The following is a 12,129-nucleotide window of genomic DNA, read 5'->3' on the forward strand; positions in this document are numbered from 1 at the left end:
TAGCTGTGCTCTGTGTGCGCTGCACTCGCTGCCATTTGCTTACCAGATGAAATAGAGAGAGCTCTAAATAGACTAGTCCAAGTTAATGGTGGCCTCTTCATCTCCAGCTCCCCATGAGACACTGGAATTCCCTGTCCCACTGGTGATGCTTAGGGAAGCTGCCTCACCGTGTTCTCACTAGCAGGGCATAGTACTGTGACCCAGGAACCTGTAGGTGCCAACTGCTTCGTCTGCAGCCTCTCTGCCTCCTCCTCTGGTGTCTGTGCCCCAGCTGGAAACTGTTATAATTGATTAAGTGATGGTCTGCTCTACAACAGCTAGTCAAGTTGAGTTATTTTCTGGACCTGGGGGGCGGAAGGGGAGTTCACCACAGGCTAAAGTTGAAATAAACCAAGCTGAACTCACACCACAGCTGACTTTTTAGCCCATAAAGAAAAGGAGGACTTGTGGCACCTTAGAGACTAACCAATTTATTTGAGCATAAGCTTTCGTGAGCTACAGCTCACTGCATCGGATGCATTCATTCCTTTTCTTTTTGTGAATACAGACTAACAGGGCTGCTACTCTGAAACCTGTTTTTAGCCCATAGTGAGGGCTGCATCCAGCCATCCTCTGCCACAATAAATAACCCCTCTTTTCAATCGCCTCTAACTTGGTTATGAAGCTGGCTGCCTTTGACGTGAGAGATGGCACTGGCAGGGCCTAGATCCCTAAGGCGCGGGGTGGGGGTGCAAAAGCAGGTCCAAGGGCCCCCGGGGCGGGGGCTCACCCGGGCACACAGGGGGAGCCTTGCAAGAGCGCAGCTTGCGGGGGGGGGGTGCAAACCTCTGGGGATGTCTGTGAAATCGGGAGTTGTGTGATTCGACAGCCCGCAAGGAGGGGAGGGGAGGGGGACCCAGCGGAGCCACGGCAGCTTTGCCTAGTCTCGGGGGCACGGGTGGGAGGGGCGGCGAGCCGGGCCGGGGAAGGGACGTGCGAGGAGGCTCAGGCCTCGGTAGTTCTCGGCCGTTTCCGGCTCGGCCCGTCCCAGCGCTTTCCGGCCAGGCTCGGCCGGGGCCGCCCGGGGGCGGGGCTGGCGGCGGAGATCGGAGCGTGGCCCGGCCGCCATGGCGCCCCCGTCGCGCAGGCTGCAGACGAAGCCGGTGATCACCTGCCTCAAGAGCGTCCTGCTCACCTACAGCTTCGTGTTCTGGGTGAGGCGGCGGGCCCGGGGGTGGGGGCCCTGGCGGGTAATGGGGACCTGGGGGAGGGGCCCCGGGGATTGTTGGGGGCCCCGGGGCAGGGGCCTGGGGAGAAGTGGGGACCCCTGGCGGGTAATGGGGTCCCCAGGGGGGCGGGGCCCCGAGGATAGTGGGGGCCGAGGCGAGAGGACCTCGGGGGGCTGGGCTGGGCTGGGCTGGCTGGACCCCTCCAGGGGTGGGAGCGGGGGCAGGGCCCAGGCTCCAGAGGGGTTCCTCTGTCGCCTGTCCGGCCTGTAGGGACCCTCTGGCCAGGTGCCCCCCCCCCGGCAGTCTGTGCCCATCCCGGGGCTCCCCTCACCCCGTGTCATGGCCCTGCATGTAGCACGTCCACACGCGTGTGTGACCCGAGGGGCACCTGTGTGGCTGGTGACGTGCCCGTCCATGCCCAGTATTGGTATGGCAGCCTCGGGGGAACAGCAGTGCTGGGTGGGGTGCACCCCGTAATCTTGTCCCTTTCCTTTCACTGCTCCCCAGGCTACTGTGGCAGGTGAGTGTGTCCGATCCATTAGCGCTGGGCCAGCCCGTCTGCCCCCCATTTACTTCTCTGTACCTCTCTTCCCTCTGCGTGTGCGCGCGCGTGCATGACGGGGTCTGGAATGTGGCACCCATGGGCATGTTTGTAACAGAGCAAATTATTTCTACCTGGGGAAATTTAATTCCCAAAGGCAGATTCATCTGAGTTCCTGTTTATACAATGCCCAAGGGACTGAAGTTCAGAGATGAAATGCTCTGATTATACAAGTGCTTCCTAGATTCCCAGCACTGCCTTTCTGAAAAATGATTTCACATCAATGATTTTAATGCCCACTTTCAAGGACTTCTGCCAGGCAGTCTTTCCTGGAACCCCTCTGCTCATGCTGCCCTCCCATCCCCAGTTTATCTGTCCTTAGCCTCCCATTTCTCTCCTATGGGATCCCTGTGTTTTTGCATACTTCCAGAGTATCTTGTGTCTCCTAGTCTCTCAGTGTGTGGGTTTAAGTGACTATGGCTAAGTAAAGTGCTTTGAAGTGACAAGTGGAGTCACGATGATTGAGTCTCAATTCTGATTTCTCCAGATCTCTGGCATTATCCTCCTGGCAGTTGGCATCTGGGGCAAAGTGGGCCTAGAGGTGTATTTCTCCCTGTTAAATGAAAAGGCCACCAATGTCCCCTACGTACTCATTGGCACAGGTACTGTTGTCATCCTTCTGGGCACTTTTGGCTGTTTCGCCACCTGCCGTGGAAGCACATGGATGTTAAAACTGGTAAGTGGTCGTTGACTACCAGAAGGCTCACAAATCAAATACCTGCTTCTACAACCCAGGACTTCACCAGCTGTCTGCATGTGCTCCTCCTTTGTGCTGTGCTGTGTATGTGTGTCTGCCTCGAGAAACACTCTCTCCCCTCTTTGTACAGTGCTAAATACTGAACCATATATTCGTTGACTTTCTCACGTAGCCACAAATCCCAGCACCTCAACTCTGCCAAAGAGGTTGACTCCAGGGTGTGTCCTAATAGATTCTTTTCCTGCAGCCTTCTTTTCTGTGTACCTGTGTTAGCCCTGGAATGTATTTTGGTTGCATTGACTCTCTCTTCTTTTCTGTCCACAGTATGCCATGTTCTTGTCCCTCATCTTCTTGATTGTGCTGGTGGCTGCTGTTGTAGGATTTGTGTTCAGACATGAGGTGAGTCCAGGTGTGACCTATCTCTCTGGTACTTTAACCCCTTCCCTCCTCTTCCTGAGGCAGCCTGAGGCCAGGACTTGGATGCAGCACCTGCTCAGGACAGAGTTCTCACTTGCATGTTGTTTCCTCTTACTTTGTGTAATCCCATAGTTGCTGCATACTGAGGGCCAAATTCTGCTCCTTTTTATTCAGGTATAAATCTGGAGTAATCCTTTTGACTTCAGTGAAGTAGTCTGGATTTACAATGTTCTTGCTGAGAACAGAATTTGGCTCAGTTTCTGATTCCAAATGTTCAATAAGCACAAAAAAGCTGAATAAGAAAAATCTTTGTCATATAAAGATGTAAAAACTGCTTAAAAAAAAGAAAGTCACATCAGAAAAGTTTAATTAGTTGAACAGGCAAGTTAAATGAGAGAAATTTAGGGCCAACATTGGGGGACCCACATGTTGGGGTTCTGAACTGGGAGTGGGGACTAAATCCATGTTTTCTTTTGGATACAATCTTTAAATAACTAGCTTTACTCCCTTTGCCAGCATGATTGTTTTTTCACAAATCTCATACCATAACCAATCATAGCTGGCCTCTTTCTAACTTTTGTTTGCATGTGACATGTTTGGGATGGACATATTTGAATCACAAGAATTAATTTGTAGTTGTACTGCTGATGATTAATCAAAATATTAGCAAAGATAAAATTAAAGTTAAACTTGAACTCAGTACTTGTGAAATACAACTGTAACACTATCTACCAAGTTAACCAGTATTTAACATCAATGGGGATTTAGAGAGACTATATGTAGAGTGCCTAGAAATAATCATAATGGGTGCATTATACTGCCCAAGAGAAATTTTAGTCATTAATCCCTTAAAGTGCCTTAAATCGTGTAGAAAAGTATTTCAGTGATTTGAAATAACCTGACTGTAATGAGGTGGGGGAGATGTTCAAAGGCATAAATGGCTATTAGACACCTACCTCCCATTTGTGCCTTTGAACATCTCCCTCAAGGACTGGAAAGTGGAAACCAAGACCATTCCCTAGTTCCTACTAAGCTTGACAGATATGCACATTTTTATAAAAAACAGACTTTTTAATTTGTGAGTTTGATTCTTCATCTGAAACGTGCCAGTCAGATTGATTTTGCAAGTGTCTTTGGCCATAAATATGGCCCACACAAACCATGATTTTATTGTGATGTCACAGTGATTAGGTCTGCCTGTAAATGCAAGAATTAAGTTCCAGTGCTTGGTGCAGTGCTCCCTTCCCTAATCCCCAGTTCATCTTCATAGCTAGTCTCACATCTGGATAGTAACAGGAATGACTTTCTAACATGGTTTAAGCCATTCCTGGTTCTCTTTCTGATGGAGCTGTGTTTTTTAAGGCAAAGAAGTTCTTGTGACAGGGAACTCTTTGGGACCTGTAGCCTTCGGAGGCTTAGCTTATGAAAATGTTTCCCTTCTCTGCAGATTAAGAACAACTTTCAGAGCAACTATAGTCTTGCTCTGAGGAACTACAATGCAACAATAGATCCCCACAGCGACGCGGTGGATACTATCCAGAGAACTGTGAGTGCTCATATTTGGTTCCTTCTAAAGAAACTGGTGGGGAAGCCTGTATTCTCCAGATGCATGGCCGAGGACTCCCCGATACTTGTGTTGTGCAGCAGCTGAGGCTGGGACTCCCATGCACGGGCAAAGTACAACGCAAGGAAGGCCCTCTTTTACCAGGAGGCATTAAACATTAGATGCCTTCTCTGCTACTGCCAGAGCTGTTCCTCAGAAGGAGAGTGTGCTGCAGCCTCCCCTTGCCTCATTCCCCATGCGATTGGCTCAGAATACTGGGGGAGCAGTATTGCCTTAATGTTCCCAGTTCTCAGGCATGTGAGGGACGGCCGTTATGATGGACAGCATAGAGGGCGGCTGTGTGCACGCAGGCGGCCTTACAGGGTATGTGCTATGCAGATCTTATCTGAGTGCGTAGAGTGTGCTTGTCCCTGTACAGACACTGTCCTTGTCCTGCATATATCTGTATCCCTGAGACTGTCTGAAAGCATTTGCATTTGAAGAAAAATAGCTGCTATGCGCTGTTCAGAGGAGGTGAGAGGTAAAGGGCAGGAGGTGGGGGAAGGTGTCTACACAGGGCTGTTGGGTTGCAGTGAGGAGGGACATAGGGGGAGGCCAAGGGGGGAAAATTTGGGGAGCTTGCAGTGATTGGTGTAGCCTTGGAGATGTGGTACTTTGGGGTTCATGCACTACTCCTTACTGTTCTAAAACTTGATTTCCCCAGTTACACTGCTGTGGAGTCCAGAACTATTTTGACTGGGTGAACACTACCTACTTTGCACAGAAGGGAATCCCTCTGAGCTGCTGCAAGTTCCAAAACTGCACAGAAAGTGATCTGAAGGAGCTGGATAAAGCCAAGGCTATGGTGTATGGCAATGTAAGTGAATCTCAGAGACTATCCCTCGATGTGTCCTGGAAGCAGGCGTGGGGAGGGGAGAGCTGGGATACTTGGATCTTCTTTCTCTGGTAGAGAGTCAAGTCCTGTAGGTGAGAAGGAACTTAGCTCCAGAAAGAGGGTTATTGAGCCACAGGAAACTTGTATGCAGTAATGGGGGTGAAGGCCGTGTTGCTGCTGATAGGGGAAAGATGTGTAGAGAAACTGTCTCCAGTGTTTTTTCTCAAGTTCTCTGGAAGTCTCAGCTATTCCCTATTGGTGGGAAAGGATCTGTGTCTGCATCTTGCCTGCAGTGTATCACTTGCCCTGTGTGTGAGATACTGTTGTACAATGCTTTATGTTCCTGTAACACTTAATCCTCACAGCTCCCTTGTGAAGAAAGTATACAGGGGAATGAATAGAAATGTAGAGGCAGATAGTGTTACCTAGTGGCTAAGCCGGGACTAGGAAGTCTGAGTTCCGCTCCTGGCTCGGACACTGTCGTGCTTGTGACCTTTAGTGAATCATGCTGCCTTTCTGTACCTATACATCCCCATTCATAAAACAAGGCTAATGCTCACCTTGGCAAAGTGCCCAGGATGAAAGGTGCAAAGTACAAAGCTTTAAATGACTCGCCCAAGATCAAACAGCAAGTCAAATGGCTGAATTCAGCACACAGCCCAGGACGTTTTGACTCCCAGGCCTTTACTTGGATTCCTTCCTGAGCTTGTTCACCCCTCTAGCTGCCTGTGTGGTGTCTGTGGGTTGGAAGGATGTACACTTGGTGTCTGGTGGCCAGGAATTGTCCATGCTCTACTCTCATGCTAATTATTTTTTTCTGCAGGGTTGTTTCAGTCTGGTAACAACAGTTATGGAGTCCAAAATGGGCATTGTGGCTGGTATCTCCTTTGGCATCGCTTGCTTCCAGGTAAACTCTCCCTTGCTGTTCTTCTATGGTCCTTGAGGAGCTCTGAGTTTAGTTTTTGTGTTCGTAATTGTATTTAATGTCTTTTAATGTTTTCTTACATATGTAAAGGCACAGCATATTTCAGAGAGGAGGAAATGGTCGACCGTTCTGCAGATTCCCCTGCCATTTTGCTTAAGTGCCACCCAGTCACCCATCTCCAAAACTGGGGATGAAAATGCCAGCTTCCTCCCAGCAAGCCTGCGTATGGCTTGAGAACAGCTCACTCTGGAAAGAGCCAACTTCTAAGAGATGCCAGTACAACCAAACCTCTCCTGTTCTGATGCAGTGTTAGCTGTCTGAATTACTTCTTCCAGCGCACAAACTGTCACCCTTGCTTCAGCTGCCCTTTCAGGATGATAGTTTAACTAACTTAAAGTGCTTGTAGGTGACCTAAAACATCCTGAAATGCCTCTCTCAAATTCAGACCCAGTTAACACAATGACACCATCTTCTGTTAGCCACACTGCAGAACAGCGTGCATAATATTACAGACTCCCTCTTCTCCCCTTGCTATTTCTTCCTCTCCCTCTGATTCTTCAACCTGAGGTTTTATCCTGGTGGTGAAGAAGCATCATGTCTCAAGCAGTGACAGAACTAGTGTCTCCTAATCTGACCAACCTTGTCTCAGTAGGAAGCAAGAGGCCTCTGGCCTGAGCTCCTTGTGTGCATGGGGAACATTTTGAAGTGGGCTTTCAGAAGAGCTCCCTACGTTGGGTGCATGTTGAGTGCTGAGCAGTTGTGAAAATGTGATCATAAGTGTCCCAGTGGGAGTTGCTTGGTGCTGAGAACTCTTGCATATCTGGCCTGTATTTAGTTGAGCTGCTTGGAAAATTTGACCTCAATTCTGGTTCCTGAGCACTTGAAAGCCTGCCTAGTGGGCTAAGGTTAGCAGGTTTTGCCTTCATATAGGGTCTCTCTGGCTGATGGAGCTTCCTGACACGTTTGGTCTCAGTCTCTGTCATCTGAGAAGGTGATCAAAATGGTGTCCCTTAGCATGTGTTTCTTTCATGGCTTTATCACATAGGCATGTGCTCTCACCATCTCTGTAGGGTCATCGTTCATTCTTGTGTGTGTCAGAGTATTATGTCTTAGGGAGAATTTAAAAGATAGCTGGTGCAGATCTTCCTTATCCACAGGCTCTCCCAGAATGCTGATATTGCGACAGCACATCAGTGTGTATTGGTATGTAACAGGCATATATCTGAACAAGTTTCTGTGTTGCATAGTATGTCAAGTAAGATCATCTGCTGTACTACCTAGGTCTTGCTGAGTGCCTCAGTTGTGGTCTGAGCCCTTAGTCTTTCTGCTGCAGCTGCTAGGTTTGCTGAAATCGCCTGTGTTCTGTGTTGTTTGGCTGTGATAGTTTCTAGGAATTCGAACACCTTGCAGTCGGCAAGGAAGGTGGCAACAGAGACAAAGACACAGATGAACTACGCCTCATTACTTGACTTGACTCTTGTTTCGGGGCGATTTCCATTCTTTCTGAAATTCTCGAACACAGAGTCACAGATCTCTGTATCAATTCCAAATGGCAGAACTCCTTATTTTCTTCAAAGCATGTTTGCTTTTGAGTAAAGAGTATGAAGAAACAGCAGCTTGAGATTGAGGCAAAGGAGTACACAGACCCAAAACCAGAGAAGAGACTGGCAGAGTGAGATTGTGTATTGATTGCTTGATTTATTTTAGCTTTAATTTACTCTTCATTGAAGGAAATTGCCTGAAAGCAGTCTGTGAGGTATACAGGCACATCTTTTCTGAGTCAAGGTTTAACATGTAATAGCACAAGCACAGAGAGAAGAATCTCAGCCAGCCTGTTTTATTCTGATATTCGTTTGTCACTGTGCTGTTCCCTGTAACAGACAGACACAGCAAGGACTGGGAGAGGTTGGAGCACAGACCTTTATCTTGCAGCTGGTACATTTGCAAACTGTCTTCATTGCATTTTGTTGTCAGTTTCCTAGGGCTGGAGCCAGTTGGTCTCTTTCAGCTGCTATCCATTTCCTCCCTCCTTCCTGGGATGTACATATCACACTCTACTTATTACAGCTTCCACATCTATATTCCAAACAGGACATCTGGAATTTGATGAATAAGTGGGTGGGCCCATGTGCCTTTGTCAGCTCTAGGCAGGTAACCGCATTGTAGCGATTGCAGTTATTGAGGAACGTGTCATTGTTTGGGGCTTAGAATCCTATAAACATTTCATGATTTATTCTCAGGTGAACTTTGTTGTGTCACGCAAGTGAAAGGCCCAATTCTGCAACTTTGCCTCCTGTGAGTACAGTTACATGCATGAGTGTTTTTAGGATCAGGTCCTAAATGCCTTTGGTACAGAAAACAGCTGCCTGGAGCCCCATAACAGTCATAACTGATGTGTGTCCTTCAGTGTTTTCACATCAGAAACACACCAACCTTGATTCCATCATTGTCCTTGCAGTGGGAAGAGGCAGTTGATATTTTCTACTGGTTGTGTAATGGGCTGTGATGCTCCTGAGAACCATATAATCTCTGTGAAATTACCATAAAACAGTAGATGGTTCATAAAGCAAATTCTAACAAGAAGCAACGTTCTCTTTCTCTCACAGGGAGAGCCTTCTCACTGATGGCTGCCAGGATCCTCTGACTCTCAGCTTTATCCACGCTAAAGCAAAGGAGCCCAGATTTTGCTTTTACAAAACCAAAACAGTCTCCAGTGCTTCAGATCTCGGTTGCATTGTATCCAAATCATTGCAGTTTGGATGTCCAGTTTTGGGTGACCTATACTTAGTTTATTTTTTCACATTTCAGTTGGTTGGGATCTTTCTCGCCTGCTGCCTTTCCCGGTACATCACAAACAATCAGTACGAGATGGTGTAACAAGCCAGCCTTTGACCAAGGTATGTCTGTCCTGCAGTGCCGGGGAGTGTGTGTGTGTATTCATATACCTGTGCACTGAATGGTGTGCCTGTCTGCAGATCTAGGGATGAGGGAGATCTTTTGTAGGCTTGCGCTTTCATAAGGCTGTGTGCGTATGTGCACAGGAAGGTCTGAGCAGAGAAACATGCGCACCCATGTGCAGGTCCACCCACTCAGGGATGTGCGAGGGTCTGCTCAAATCTGTGTTTCTTCTATAAGCATCTAGCAGAGAGAAGAACCCACATTTTGTAGTAAGCAGTTCTTTGACATTTAAAGTGAAATAAAATCTTTATGGATCTACCTGTGTGCGAGAACAGAGCAGACAGGTGCTGTTGAATCTCCTACACGTGTGTGTTCATGCACCTTGGTTAGTTACCTAGACCTCCTTCCCATCACCCTAGACCACCTTTCCCGTCACTCCCTCTATGGTACTAGTTCTGCTTCTTCCCAGCTCTTTTAGTGCACTACAGTTCTAGCTTGCAGTGCCCCCTGCTATTCTAGTACGGCCTCTCCTCCTCTTGTTCACCACACTGCTCTGCTTCTGCACCTCAATCTAACCCGCAGCCCCTCCGCTAATCCCATATTGGGCCTTTCAGAGCAGGGGTGAATATGTTGAATGCTGGTGCATTTCGCAGTGAGGACCAGTATCTGCTGTGGAGTAGCATGTGACCCACAAACTTGCTTCCACTGTGTGACTTCAGCTCTGTGGGAATCCTGATCTCTAGAGCTGGGAAACATGTTCATTAACCCTTTGCTTTCTGAATTTTAGGAAATTTCCTCTGATCTCCCTCCTCTGGAGAGCACTTCATGACTTCCAGTTTTCACCTGGTCCCAGCCTGCTGAAATCATGTTTGAACTGACTGATCCTCTTCAGAATCAGCGCACGGAATAGAGTGTACCAGCTGTTCTGTTGCAGTCAGGGAATTGTCAAAACACTACTCTTTTGTAACACTGAATGGGGTAATTAGTGTACCCAAGGTAGTTATAATAACTACATTCCTCCAGGCCCCCACCTCCTCAGTTTGATTGCACAATGAAGTAGCATGATATGACAGTACTCTTATGTCATTCTTATACTTTCTGCTAGTTATTTAACTGGAATGCACCATTAACTTTGGAGGTGTATAGTATGCATTACGAACGAAGCACTCATTGCTTTCTCTTCTGCCTTTGGCCATTTAAATTATATTATTCACTTCACACTCTGTCAGTGATCCATTGAAACACCTACTGTTGCAACTGGCTGGTCCTATCATGTTATGCAGACACATTGCCATGTCTATCTGAGGCTCTGTGTTCAATAGCATCTGTTTCCACGCTCTCTTCCCAATCAAGGGTTTTATATCACTTTTTTTATAATTGTATTTTTTAAAGGGCCTCGTTCCTCTCTCCTGATCAGGTTGTAGTGATTTTCATAAGTTGTAGCATGAGGTTCGGTGGTGTAGCTGTCTGTGTCGATAGCTTTGTAGGTATGCCTCCACCAAGTTGGGCATGATTTCATCATCAGTATTATGTTCTGCTTTAACTTGTTTTTTTGTATTAAATAGAAATCCTCTTGTCTTGAAACACAATAAATATTAAATATTTTACTCTAAAATATCAGCGCGGTTGGGTTTTGTCTCCAGGAAATTCCACCTTGATTTCAGTGCAGGAATCTACCGGAGGCATAGATTTGTTTGCCACTCATGTCCCCATTCTGGCCTGGCCCATAACCCTTGTAGCATAGCAGCACATATGCTCTCTAATCCATCAGTGTGTTGGCTCAATTTCAATTAGAGAAGTTTATTTGTATTCTCTTTCTAAAAATTGTCATGCAACATTGTTGATGGAGAACCCTCAACTGCTGGCATGGAATGCTGCAGGTGAAGTTCTGCTGAGTGAACCTTAGGCAGGACAGAGGTCATTCCTCCTGTAAGTTCATTCCTCCTCTGCTATCTTTGTTGCTGAATTTGGCCCGTTCTGCTTTGGGATCCTTCAGAGGAAAAGGTACTCTGTCACTGTAGGAAGGGGGATTTGTTCTTCTTGGTTTTCTGTGAACAAATCCATTGACAGGCCCCAACCGTTCTCCAATAACGGAGCACACGGAGGTGAGGCCCTCTATCCTGAAGACATAATAGCATCCTCCTCCTTCACCTGAGCTTGGTGCACGGTTTGGTTTGTCAGACGAGTGCTGTGCACTGGATTGGGAATTAATGCTCAGGAAAGTCGGAGAGGGGGATGAGGTACAGTTTGCCAAGCACTGTTTTAGTAATCACTGTATGAGCATGAAAAGAGGAGGGATTAGAAAGTGCTGGCTGAGCTACTGGACAATAACAAAGGGTCTCCACCCTGATGCAGAGAGTGCTTTTCACACCATTAACCTGCCCTTCCTGTCACCAAAACCAGTGCTGCTGAGAGGCAGCCTGCCCTGGCCCCAGAAGCCTGAATGGAGGAGCAGAACTACATCAGTGTTCCAGCAGAACATAATTGCCCTGTTCTGTACACCCCCTGAAGCTTTGTTACAGATCACTGCCAGAGACAGGATACCATGGTCTGACCCGGTATGGCAGCTCTTTAGTTCTTTTGTTAGCGGTAGCCCATTAAACTGGCTTCATTTCTGACTACAAAACTTAATATTCCATTTAGTGTCAGAGAATAAATCAAACTCTTGGATGTCAGTTCCCAGATGGTTTTGTTAAAAAGCCTCCAGGGTTTTCAAGGCAAGGCAAAGTGCATTAGCACTTTTGACCATTAACATAACAATATAGACGTTGTCCAATTACAGCTAACGACTGGACAGCCTGGATAAAAACATGCTAATGGAGGGACATGTCTAACTGAAACTGTGTTCATCGGAAAGCCTGTGCAAAGACATGAGCCTGCACATACTCCTTTTCGGCTGGCTTGTGTGCTGTGCCATATAGGCCAATAAGTGCAGCCCTAGTTTA

At 47.3% G+C, this 12,129-nt stretch overlaps 1 protein-coding gene across 1 annotated transcript; it reads left to right on the forward strand.

Annotated features, from left to right (window-relative positions):
- Nucleotides 1-1,033: 1,033 nt before the first annotated feature.
- On the forward strand, nt 1,034-10,801 carry TSPAN6 (tetraspanin 6). The gene is made up of 8 exons (XM_084638622.1): nt 1,034-1,193; nt 2,297-2,485; nt 2,831-2,905; nt 4,371-4,469; nt 5,191-5,343; nt 6,185-6,268; nt 9,095-9,183; nt 9,972-10,801. Exons 1-7 carry the CDS (start codon nt 1,107-1,109, stop codon nt 9,161-9,163), a joined length of 756 nt encoding a protein of 251 aa, XP_084494748.1. The 5' UTR covers nt 1,034-1,106; the 3' UTR covers nt 9,164-9,183; nt 9,972-10,801.
- The last annotated feature ends 1,328 nt before the right edge of the window (nt 10,802-12,129 follow it).

The sequence above is a fragment of the Lepidochelys olivacea genome (assembly GCF_965140295.1).
Source record: "Lepidochelys olivacea isolate rLepOli2 genome assembly, chromosome: 9".
In the NCBI taxonomy this organism is placed as follows: domain Eukaryota; kingdom Metazoa; phylum Chordata; order Testudines; family Cheloniidae; genus Lepidochelys; species Lepidochelys olivacea.